At 33.4% G+C, this 13197-nt stretch overlaps 1 protein-coding gene across 2 annotated transcripts in view; it reads right to left on the bottom strand.

The window, feature by feature from the left end:
* Positions 1 to 2014: 2014 nt before the first annotated feature.
* The window catches only part of LOC106458144 (transmembrane protein 151B-like), a 64433-nt gene continuing 53250 nt past the window's right edge, over positions 2015 to 13197 (bottom strand). The window contains exon 2 of one of the 2 annotated variants that reach the window (XM_022384296.1): positions 2015 to 7476. In XM_022384296.1, the coding sequence (XP_022240004.1) occupies positions 5950 to 7476 (1527 nt within the window). In that variant the 3' untranslated portion in view covers positions 2015 to 5949. Of the gene's footprint in view, positions 7480 to 13197 lie in introns of both variants that reach the window. The other variant, XM_022384295.1, reaches the window with a different exon arrangement.

Here is a 13197-nt window from a genome sequence, read left to right on the forward strand (position 1 = left end):
TGAACAAAATGGTTATGCGGCCCGCGCTCGTCATTCTCTCAGTTATCTGGCCCACTGTGAAAAAAGTTTGGTGACCCCTGCCCTAGAATAACAGTTCTAGATCACGGATGGCTATAGTAGATAGCCATTGTGTAACTTTGCTCGAATATTCAAAACAAACTATACTTATTTATTGGATAACTAACCCTGTTAATAAAGTGACTTGATAATCAATACTTTTGTCCTTTGCACGTCGGAAGGAGCACGACCCAGTGGTTAGCCTATCGGTTTGTGGATCCGTTATTTCATGGTTTGCGTCCCTTCATCGCAAAAAATGAAAAATCGCTCTCCACAGTTTGAGACTGTGAATGCGTTATAAGAGAGACTGTCAAATACCACTATTCCATTAGAGTAGCCCTAGAGTTGGCGGTGGATAAATTTGAATAGCTCCTATCTCTCAAGTCTATTATATCAAAACTATGGAAGGCTAACGTGAAAGGCCCTCGCTTAGCTTTGTTTGAAATTCAGCAAATAACAACAACTTCTATAAGTGTTTTCTTGGAGGGGAGGTTTACGAGTTACGTGGTTCAATAACAAGTACAGTCTACAGAAAGAAAGAGAGAAAACAAAGTGAAGTAACTGTAAGTACACGTGATGTGAAAACACAAACATCATGGAATAGAAAACTAAGTTACATCATCGTAGTTTTGTGGTATTTTGTCTTTGTTTTTGTTCAGTTAAAATTGGAGAAATAGCCTACTGGAGTAAAAGCCTACTTTTAGAAGAATGTTGCGCTGGATTTGCAATTTTTTCCTCATCAGAATAACATTTATATTTTTAATAGATCGAGTTTATCAGAATTATTTAATTATTTACACATTAAACATATAACAGCGAGTAATAATAATTGGTGGGGCGGCCTTTACTAATTGATAAATACAGTTCTAGCATGCGGTTGTTTGAGAACAAAAAATTACTTTTCTCACTGTTTCAATAATATTTAAATTTTACTAAGACTTGACTCAAACAGGCAAACTATAAGACTAGTAATCTTTGTTGCTTATTGTACGATGTTTTCGGATTACCTCCAAATTTTAAATAACTTTGATCAAAAGTAAGCTATTTTATAGTTGCTTACTCATAACGCAAGTGCTACAAAATCATCAAACTAGCCTTCTAGAAAGCTTGGTATTGATAAAGCAGTTGTAAGTTATTTAAGTTTCTCAAGTTTAATGACGTAGAGACTGGAGTTTTTATTATTTCCGAAGCGTTATGCCAGCACTACTGGTGCTAAAGGTGTATGTACCAAGGTCCCCAAAACTTTCAGTATTTGCACTATTGATCTATTATAGAATTGTATTTTTGTCGTCAATTCTTAACTTAATATGTTCATATTTCCTTTAAAACTGAACAAACGAGGTGACCATTATAAGTATCTGCACCTGGCGCTAAGTCTATCTGTCAGTTATTTGTTTCACTGTTATTTAACTAAAACTGGTGACACTGAGTAGCTTACAGTTCAAATGTCCAGTCTTTTAAAACTAGTGAAATTTGGAAAATATATTTTTTGTACATTTATTCTTGGAAACTAAAGTATTGAGTGACTAACAATTTCCACGTTTAGACTTTGAAAACTTATGAAATTTTCAAATAGTTTGCATTTTGGTAAAGTTCATCTTGAAAAATAATGTTATTCTTTATACTTCGAGTTAAAACTACAATAAACAAAACCGGTCATAAGAAACCTGAAATAACAGGGTTTTAAAAACAAATATTGCTTATGATATGTTATCGAATGCACGGTTTTCCCTTTTGAGTTTGCAATACGTTAGTTCTCAATGCACGTACGTATTTTCTGTATATATATAATACACATTATAACACACACAACACGCTTTACCGATAGTTACAGAATCCTAAAATCAGAATGCGTCAGTACAACATAGAATGTTTTGAGAAAAATTCATGAAATCACACAATAAAACAAAATTCCTGTAGAAGCACACCGTTGGTTTATTACAAATGGCAAAGTTATAATTATTACAGACATAGTTTTTTTAGGATTACCTTCTGAACTCGTGTAAAATTTTATGATTTAATTGATCAGATTTTAAAAACCAAGTTTTTCCCACTCTCTTAAACCTGCTAATCATGATTAACTTGCTCATATAACACATAAACATACATATACCATATCAGGGTTTTGACATAGTTGTAACATCACTCTGTGGAAATCTTGGTGCCAGATATTTTGTCAATTTCCTGTTTTTATAAACTAAAGACACAGAAACGTATATCAAGAGAAAATGGTTAAAAAATAAATGTATTCGTGATAAATTATTCATTGTTTACTATTTTAATATCTCACTGTTTCAGGTTGTTCCATTTGAAGAACGAATTTGTGACACCATGATTTTTCTAGTAATACTAAGGTTTCCATTAACGTCTACTTTATAATGTTAAACATTTTTACAACCGAGCATACTTTACTTTTACAAAATGTTACTTTATTCTTGTTTCTTTCTTTTCGGGGAGCTCCCGATATGAAAAGTGATGAATGAAGACAAAATCGAAGTTCAAACAATGTGGAAGACTAAATACAAAATAGTATTTAAAACTGAATTAAAAAACATCAGAACTTAGTTAACTTTCAGGCAAGACTGAAATTATCACTACGTGATTTTGCTCGTCTTTTAAGTAGCTATGTACAAAGAAAATTAATGCAAGATAAATTTCAAAGTAAAATAATGAAAAAAAAAGTTCAACTTCGTCAGTGATGCAAATTGATAAAGTGGACACGCAACTGTTCCATTCCTCATCACACAGCAACAGACAGCGAGCTCTTTCACTGAGCTGCTACAAGGTCACTATAAAAGGTAGTCCCGGAGAAAGGTCCTTGCTACCGGTATACCCGTGCAGGGTCTCGTGCATCGCAAAAACAAAAACATTGGTTAGTATTATAATAAAGTAATCATAATAGGAAATATTAAAGAAAAAAATTAATAGGGTAATATATAAAATCTGCAATAATACCTTTACGAATAGATAACTGACAGATATACGTTTTTGCTCAGTTTAGTTATTTAGTGTGACATCTTAGTACAAGTAAATAAAATATATAATTTATACGAAATCCTAAGATCTAAATAAAAGTGGCTTCAAAACATGTGAGACACCTAAAATCATTCTTAAGGTGTGAAAGTGAGTTTGCATCAATATTAATGTCAGTCAATGAAGTGGCAGAGGAAATTAATATAGAAACTTAGTTCCAAACCAATCAATTGCGCATTACTGCGATGATCAATGAACACTTTCTGGAACAGGTGGTTTTTGCACTTGCTTCACTTAGTGATAGGTTTGAAATGCTGATTGAAAGCATAATGAACACCTTCTGTGGGAGGTAGTAAAACACCGACCCAGACTTTCCTGAACATAACTTATGATTTAATCTAGGGCAAGGAGTTTATACGATACAATAATTTTCTCTATAATCATCCTGTACTATTTTGTTCATTTCTAATCTCTTGCTGCGGTTAATCTGATAGAACCAACGAGTATGGTTCCTAAACCAAACGTTTTCACCCAATCAGAAATTAGTTTAATATTTTTCAACTCTTGGCCACTCTTAAAACTATGCAGATGATACTGACCAGCAAAATAGTTTTTAGTAAAAGTATATGAATATATTTGTAGAATTAGATAACAAAAAACGAAAGTTTGCTTTATCGAACAAGTCTGATTATATTTTTAAGGTTAAGATTCAAGTCTTTCTGTACTTTATGTTATTTTACCATAAAGTAGCACAATGGTCAAGCAATAATGGCGGATACTTGTATAGTTTTTAGAAAATTAACATAATTTTCTGAGTACCCTATACCCAACTGTATGTATTTTACATATTCTAAATTATTTATTAAATCGCAATGTTTAGTAATTTAGTAAAGCAACTCACTGTCATGACTTATAAACAATAGGCTACACAGAATAATAAGTGATCTAAAACACGGGATTTATTACTTTTAACTGAAACGGGAACACGTTCATTAATATCGATGGACTCATAAGAATGTATAGTACTATTTATCCTTCAACGATATAATCTTAAATCATATCAAGTACAAAACCAACTTTCTTTAACTCTCACGTCTATACTATTTATATGCGTTTCATTTTATACTTTTTTGTTGCTAATATTATTTGATATAAGCATCCAATATGTGAACTCTCGTATAATTAAAAGTTTGGTTTTATGATTAGGTATCTTGGTCTTCGAAAGTAAATTCTGTGTTTCAATATTTCTGCTCTTTTAATAGTAAAATGGTATACTATACTTTGTGTATACAGTTACAACAAATCTTAGTTTGTAGAATTTACACTTTGAATTGATAAAAATTTCTGGTGTCTTTGATGACCATTTAACAAGACTAATTTTTTGTTGTTATTTAGAAATGAAGTAACATTTTATTAAGTTGACTTAAAGCGTGATCTTTTTTTCTCATTCCACGCTATGCTTGCCCTGACGGTTTAAGTCAGACATCTTATTACAATTTTCGATTCTTAAATTCCATTCCATGACTTTATATTTAGTTTTGAAAAACACATAAGTGTATTGAGTCTCACATATTTACGCTATTGTAAGTTAGTGAAAATAGATGTTTTCAGCTTGTAGTATTAAAGTATATATGTGATCCCATCGAATATCAAGTTCTAAGAGTTTCAGAAGAAATTAGTCTATTCAGGTTTTTATGTTGTATGTTTCTTACGAGATATTGTTGTACAGTTTTTTTTTGTTGTTGTTGTTGAAGTTTTGGCATCTACATCCTTATTTAAACTGAGCCTATAACGTTCCTTTATAGAGAGTGTGTTTTAAGCATCTGTTACTTTAAGATGTTCCTAGTATGGTAATTTCATTTGTTAAAGTGATCAAAGCTCTCCTAAGTGTTTCTGTGATAATAGAGTATTCTCCAAATTAGCGGTTGTTCAAGTCAGAATATATTTATTTTTATTCGAATAAGCAAAAAGGTCTTCGAGTAAATTTTGTCGTTAAATTGTTCTTGAAGTACATTCTGGTGCCATCAAGTTGGCTACAAATCACTTAGTCTGTTCGTATATATTCTGAAGACCAGTCCAGATGTGAAACTTGGCAGTAATCCTAAATCCGGTTTCCCAGCTACCATTGATCATAACCATTTCAGGAGAACAACTGGTACATCGACAATAGTTACCTGTAAAAAAAGGGCTTGGAACAGGAAATATATGCTTTATTTTTATGAAGAAATCAATCTAATTAAAAAATTATAATATCTTTTATAAGAAAAGGAATGGAATTTAACTAGTCATATCTGTTCTAACTCAAAGATTAATCCATTATACAAAATAGATTGAGGTAAAAAAATCTGATTTAAAAAAAAAGTTTCCTCCATAATTTGTATTGCTTTTAAATTTATTAGAAAGCTTTGTCTGTTTCCTCTTCACTGCAAGATAATCTTATCGTCACTAACTGCTAATAAACCAGATTAATTACTTAACGTATTCACAACGAGTAAAATCTCAAATCATGCTCTTATTTCTGACCAGTTTCGAACATCGATATTATTATTACAATCGAAGTCAGAAATCGAAACATTATGTCTTTCACTATTATGGAGACTAAAGAGAAACTATATACAACTTCAGTGCAATTACTTAGTTCAAACCATACATAAGGTTATAAGTAAAAAATATCAATATACTTATTTCAGAACAGTTATTTACATATCTATACACTAAACCATATAATACAATAAGACATGAAAGTGCAAATTTTCACTGATAAGCTATGACAAAACAGGAGAAAAACTGGTATAGAAAATAACATTGCGATAATTTGCATTGAGCGTTAACGTTATATTTGGCAAGAAATATAAGGGACGTGTTGTATTTCCTGAAGCTTTTGGCACTAAAACTTCAATTATGTAATTCCATTTGATATCATACTGCAGTTTCCATGCTTAATGTAATGTCGTTATCAACTCTTGACGAAATGTGTTGTTCAGAAAGAAAATTTTCATGCAGATCTCTCTCAGTTGTCGAGCGTCGGAGGGGCAGGAACACGGGCCTACTCAGAAGTAAAGCTTCTTCGTAAGGAGGAGGACTAGTCCTCGTTGTACTTTGATTTGGATGACTATTCCTTCTCCATACCGGTCCACCATTTGGCGATAATAGAGGTGTTTGAAAAATAATTTGCCCGTTATGGAGGGAAGTGCGGCTTACTGACGTATTTAATCTTGGTCTAGTAGGTGGCGAACGCCCAGTCCCGGCTGTCCAGGAACCTCGGTTAGTGGAAGTACGAAGGAAAGTTCTGGAAGATTCTCTGAACCCTCTGGTCCTGTTAGTCCCTTGCAGTGACAGTCTTGAGTCCGTGTCCATGCTAAACCTCACAGGAAACACTTCGTTTGGAATGTTGCCGTTCGAATCTGTTGGAAGAGATAACCCACCAGTTGTACCTTCTAATAGTAAGGCTTCCGAATAACTTGGGGCAACAGTAAAGTTATTAGTAATAAGCCCTTCAAGTTCACTGCTGTCCAGAGTGCTTCCCCGCGACAGCCTATTAGAAACTACAGTATCAGCGCTAGCTGGAGTCAGATAATTCACACCAAACAATTTTGTAACTTGGTAGTGGACATAAGCTGTTTGACATTCGATCAGTATTCGTAAAGGCCAAGACAACAGCAGCAAAGAGCAAATCCAAAAGACAAAGTTAGAGACGTACCACGGAAGACGCTCTGGATCTGCAAAGGCAATCATATACTCTTGGAAATTTACACCTATTAAATCTAACCCTTCTCTCATCTCCAAATAGTCGTCGAATCTCTCGTTTGTTTGGAAAAAGCGTGTTCTTTGATCTTCAAATTCGCTGGCTGCTTCAAGGTTTGCAAAGGCGAAGCCTTTACTGAATCGAATTTTGGTTGCTGGGTATTTTTCAAGGTCCACAAGAATACTTGAAATATCCTTAACTCCGCAGTGTGTGTATGTAAAGCAAGAGCCTGCAATGTGAGTGTTTATTCTTTCGTAATAGATCTGTGTCGTGGTGTAGGCGTCCCCATTTCGATAGCGTGTCACTTGTCTGGTTCGTCGCACATAATGGTAGCAAACAGCTTTCCACCAGATCGCAGGCTGAGCTTCTCGCATTTGTTGAATTTGTTCGTAGACGGCATTAACGTCCACTTTGTAGGTTAGTTCTAGCCTGGTGGAGCAGTGCCAACATTCTACCAAGTACACTAAGTACAACATGGCAAGAAATGCCACTGGAATATAGATGTAGCCTTCATCGCACGGGCTTACGTTTCTTCGGGTGGTGATGGGAAAACTCTGAAAGTTGACCACGAGCCTAGTAACTTCTGTAAGACGGCACCACGTCACTGCTCCCAGACATCCAAAGATTAACAAAGTTAATACAAGGCACTTCACATGGGGATCCCTCCTGAGGCTCTGACAAAGAGTCGGTTTCAGTGGTCTCTGCTAAGCAAAATAAAAAATAAATGACAAAAAACTTAACAACCAAAACGTCAGAAACATGTAAACCTAGTTCGAGAGGTATGACCAAAACAAGAACTAATAGCTAAGCAACAGTTAACAAGTACAAAGTGGGTCATAATTTAAAGAAATATTTTTATCATAAGTATGATACTTAACACTTTAATTGACACATTTAATTGAATTTAATGTGCCCCCCCCCAGTAACTCCGAGATAAGCTTCAGGATTATAAAACTAAAGTTTTGGTTGCAATCCATGAGGGAGACACAAACACAAATACTCTGTTGTGCAACTTTCCATTTTGTATAAGGTGAGGTCTAATGATTAACGTACCCGGAGTGACCATCAGGGTCCGAGTCCTGTTGTCACAAAAATACGACCCGCTTTTGGGAGCTATGGGTGCTTTATAAAAGTGACGGTCAGAAAGAGCAGTCTAAGTTCTGGAAGTAGGTGTTGTTGACTAACTATTTTTCTTTCTGTACTCTATCATTTCAAGATTTAAAACAGCTAGATTGAAATAGCTTTTGTGTAGCTTTCCGCGGAAAATCTGACTTGTGTAGCTTTCCGCGGCAAATCTGACTTAAACAAATTGCTCTTGGTAGGCACCTGGACGAATCATTAACTACCATATTAATAACGCGCGTGTCCACTTGCTAAGACTGTTTATTCCTTATTAAGTTATGATCTAAACTAGAAAGTTATTAAACTCGATATTTAAAAACAGAATGCTCTGAAAAACTGCGTTATCATCTTCTAATGAAAAGTACAAGCCAGACACGTTTTACAGTTACAGAATTATTGTTTTGCTTAAACTTTTTAAATTTGATAGTCCGTGATTTTGTCTCTTAGTGTACTTTCGACGTATGGGTTTTATTCAAGTATAATAATGTTTGTTTCATTCATTAGATCAAGCCAAATAGAATTTCAAGAGAATTACTTTTCCCGCCGGTGGCTCAACGGTAAACGTGAGAGCGTATAACACTAAAAATAGGAGTTCGTATGATACCTGAGATGGGCAAAGCGCAGATATCTCATTGAGTAGCTTAAATACCAAACAAAAGAAACTATTTATATAAATGAAAATAATGTATTTATTAATTCTTAAAAGTTGTGAATAAAAATTTAAATACTGTTGAAATTGGGTTTTCAATATAGCTTCGAAATGTAATAGCTTCGTTTTATTTAATAATATCAAAATGGGTACTGGTGCATGCAGCAATCACTCATTTTGAGCGATTTTATATGAAATTAATTATATATATATTTTTCTCGTTCTGTGACAATACGGTTATCTTATTTCAAATAACAATTCGTGTAGGTATTTCTATTTCATAAATAATTTTAAAATATTAATCGGTTTTACTACATTTACGACTTTACAACTACAAGAAAGCAATCTAGAAAACACAAAATACATTCAGATATTATATATAAAAATAGATATCTACTGGTCTATATGTGCCCAATATTACACTATTCTGGGTTAGAGAGTATCAAGTTTCCTTCTAAATTAATCATATAAAACGATAACCTTGTATCAAGGTTTAACGTACATCTTGGGTAGAAACTAAATTACTTCAACCCCCGATTTTCAATATATAGTCAGTTATTAGCTGGGCTTGAAATTATAGTTGATATCGGGTAGTCTGAGACGTTTCGCTGGTATCGATATTAAAAAATAGAGAGATAAGACCGGTTATTCTGTGATAGATAAAATAATGCTAAACGTTAGACCACATAAATAGCTTAAAGTATATCATGATCTTAATAAGAAATGTGACGATTTTATCGAGCTGATTCAGCCATATTCGCTATATTGTGTTGTCACATATACATAAAAAAATGAAAAAGTCTTGAATAAGATTAATCTCAAGACAACCCGTACATGAGAAAGAGGAAAAAGCATTGAGAATTTTTCATGAAATGCTGAGTTTGTGTTAAAAAAGTAACATATTTTTCACACAAGATCCGAAAAGCACGTATAAAATCATTTTATTTCAATATTTGATTCGAAGAGTATTTAGAATTAAAATAAGAAGAATAATTATTAAAATTTCCCGGCTACGGCATAAACCAGTTAAAAACAATACTTTTTTTTCCCTTCTGCCACTTCTCCGGTTTATCATATCACTTAGGTGATTAACTCCGTGGGTTTCATATAAGTGATACCTTTTCAGTGAAACAAGTAAAAGGCACTTGAATAAAAACCTCGATAATAAGAAGATTGCATAAGACTTAAACTCATAGTCACGAAAAATAACGCGCATAACGAGAGTTGTGAAGTTGTCGTGCAGTAGGAAGGCATAATCTACCAGCTCATAATTAATATTTCACGGAATACAGAGAAGTAATTTTATAATAACAAGAACAGTGTTTGTAATTAAAGTTTCTATTATAATCATAAAGTATCAAAGTATACATGCTATATTGAATTACGCCAAGATGCAGTGCTTAACTTTAACTGATTATCGTAAGAAAACACTGGAACCTTTCGTCTTGACGATGTACTGCTCCAAGATAAAATGGATGTTAAAAATGTAATTTGTTCAGTTCTGTTGGTCTCAGTACACTTAACTATTTTCCGAATATTAATCTGTATGATAAATAAGTTTATCAAATCATTTTACAACTTTATAATAAATATTAGTTCTAGCTTGTATTATTATGATTTTAATTATAGGCCTTATCGGTGTTGATGTTTCAATAGCCTTTAGTGGTGTCAAACACTTCCACTATTAATTTCTTAAAACTATATATATAAATAAAAGGCCTCTCCAGGGTTGTGTCTGAGCAGCAGATATCATTGTTAATATATAATATCCGTAATCAGGGTTAATTCTAAACAGCTCTTAGCAGTATAGAAAACAAAAACAATATTTTGTAATAACGTATTAATTTCTCCAAATTTCGAATGAGAATATGTTTTATTCATATTCCAAGAGTAGCACCGAATTTAAAATATTACAAAGGCAAGTGAATTAGCAAAGCTTTAGAGAATCTAAACAGTAGGATAGTCGAAAGGTAGAGAAATAATTAAAAATAAGTTTCCATGTAAAAATTATAATCACAAAGGATCTTTTCCTAACTTAGTTGCTAATGTACCACTCAAAATCATAATTAACGATTAATAAACAGTTTATTTGGCAAATATATACCAAATTTTAACAGGAATGAACTTCCTCAAATAAAATCCTTGTGTTTTTTAACCCTTGTTTTTCAACACAGTTTTTATGTGAAGTTATTTATCCAACTCGGGCGAGTGGAGCGAGACATAACTAATAAAAACTGAGGAACGGGTGTTCTTCACATATACATTATACATATTAGCCATACTGGTGTGGTAATTGTCCAATATCAAGGAAAATTTGTCTGTCTGTGGACGCATCTCCTCCTAAACAAATTGACCGATCCAGACCAACCTTAGCAAACCAAATTCATATTAAATTTTCCCACATATTGAAAAATAAAAATATTTCATTGAATAACTGCGGTATCGTTATTGCAGTAGCTACTGTAAATAGTTGAGTTTGAACAAAACTCACGCCACAACAAAATTCTACAAGTGAACTACTGTAAATAAAATTGTCAACATCTTGACTTGTTTCCCATAATGACCAAAATATACAGTAATAAAATATCCAGTTACAATGCAGAGCCAAATTTGGATAGGCGTTTGGTCGTTGTTGTTCGCGACCCGGGAAGGTCAGGTTCTATCTATACCTCTTCTTCCCTCCTTTACAGTTTTGGATGTTTACTGTCAAAGGCTGTATTAATATTAAACGATTAGAGAAAAATAATCCTTCTTCCCACCTTTCAAGGTCATGTCCACGAATATTACACTATAGTATTTAGCACTAACTTGTCACTTCTGTTCATTTGGTTGTTATTAACACTTAAACAGTTCCATTGACTAATCATCACTTTTTCACCTGATCACATTATTGAACGTGTATTTGACATAAAATGTCCTTTTTAAATACCATTTTGATAATCTAAGCGATATATTATGTTTCACATAATCCTATTTTTACTTACAAAACTCTTTTAAAAGAGCTATGTTGTGTCTAGAATTCAGTTAGCCTAGTACTGTTTGGCCTGTAAATTTATTATTTATTATGTTTATAGGGGAGAGGTACTTAGGGCTTGGTTCATCATGTATTATGCGGAAAATAAAGATATTGCTGCAGTTTTAATTCCCACCATTCAGCTTCCGGTTTATATTAGGGTTAGAATAAGCACTTAAGCCTGAATTAGAGAAGTATTTGATAATTAAAATATTTTTTAGGATATTTCTTACTTTTTGTGTAAAATATAGTTTTCCATAGAAGCAAAATCAAAGATTATTATTAAATTTAATGTAGTAAATGTATCAAAGCTTGATCACAACTCTACTGTGAAATAGGCTGCTTTGAACAAGAAGTGACGCAACTGCTTTGCCATTTCTGCCAAGTTTCTCCACTTTACTTGTACATCTCCTCACTTCCGATCCACTTCCCTTGTCTTAATTTTAAAACAGTTTTCTTGGAGAATGAACTCTACTGAAAATCATCGCACAGGTTTCGCTCACATTTAGCCAATTTGTATGTTTTCCGCGCTTTCAAGAGAAAAAAAGAGTAGGAGTACAGTCTCCTTACAATAACCTGCAAGACTTATATTTTATGAGATAAGACATTTAAAGTGCATAACAAGAGCTTCAAAAAGAGAGTTCATTTTTACTTGTATACTTTCACCGGATCTGTCGGGCTTTCACCAAGGGCAGAGCTGGGTCTGCAATTTGGGACTCGAAAAGTTAGTCAATTTGCACATCAACCTAATTCTATTTTTTAAATATTTGTTCAACCTACATAAGCGGACGAGGCGTGGGGTAGCCCCCCCCCCCAGCTTGCAATACATTCGGGCAAATTTGCAGTTTTCATTCGGGTAAGAGTAGAAGAAGAAAATAGGGTGATTCGGCAATTTGTACCATCCTGAAGATTAGCCCTGGTAACAGATACTTGTTCCCTAAACTTTAGCTTTCTTACTCATAACCTCATTCGGGCAAAAACTGGACAACACCCTCTGAAAAAGTCAAACAAAAACAGATTTATATAACTTAATTGACTTAGATATAAATGAAATTTACATGATATCTTAGAACCTTCTTTCAACATTGGAGTTTTAGATTCTACTTCTACTACGGAAATTAGAGCAGTTGCAGCAAGTTAGATAATTGTACGAAGAAAAGTTACTTTTGTTTTTAGTATATAGGCTTATTCAATATCCTAGTGTAAAATATTTGAACATCCCAGTGGCTCAGCGGCATGTCTGCGGGTTCACGCCGCTCCAACTCCGGGTTTCGATACTTGGGGTGGGCATAGCACTAGTTTAATTTACTGAAATCATAAAACAAGACTGGATGAAAACAAACTAATTTTTTAATCATGTCGGTTATCTTAAGTTGAAATTGTTATCTAAGAAGAAATAACAAAGATTATTACACCGTACATGAAACCTGATAAATTATAAATATTTCATAATTGTAAAAACATAGCTTTTATATGCAGAAACATTTGTTAGCTGCGTTCTTGCGCAGATCTTGAAATATAACGTTGATAAACGGAAACATCAGCACATGTAGATATGTAGATCTTGAAAGTCGAATGTTCAAAACTTGAAAATAGCGTTGATAACTGGACCAATTGTTGGTTGAGATGCTACAAAGG

The sequence above is a fragment of the Limulus polyphemus genome, unplaced genomic scaffold (assembly GCF_000517525.1).
Source record: "Limulus polyphemus unplaced genomic scaffold, Limulus_polyphemus-2.1.2 Scaffold420, whole genome shotgun sequence".
NCBI lineage: Eukaryota > Metazoa > Arthropoda > Merostomata > Xiphosura > Limulidae > Limulus > Limulus polyphemus.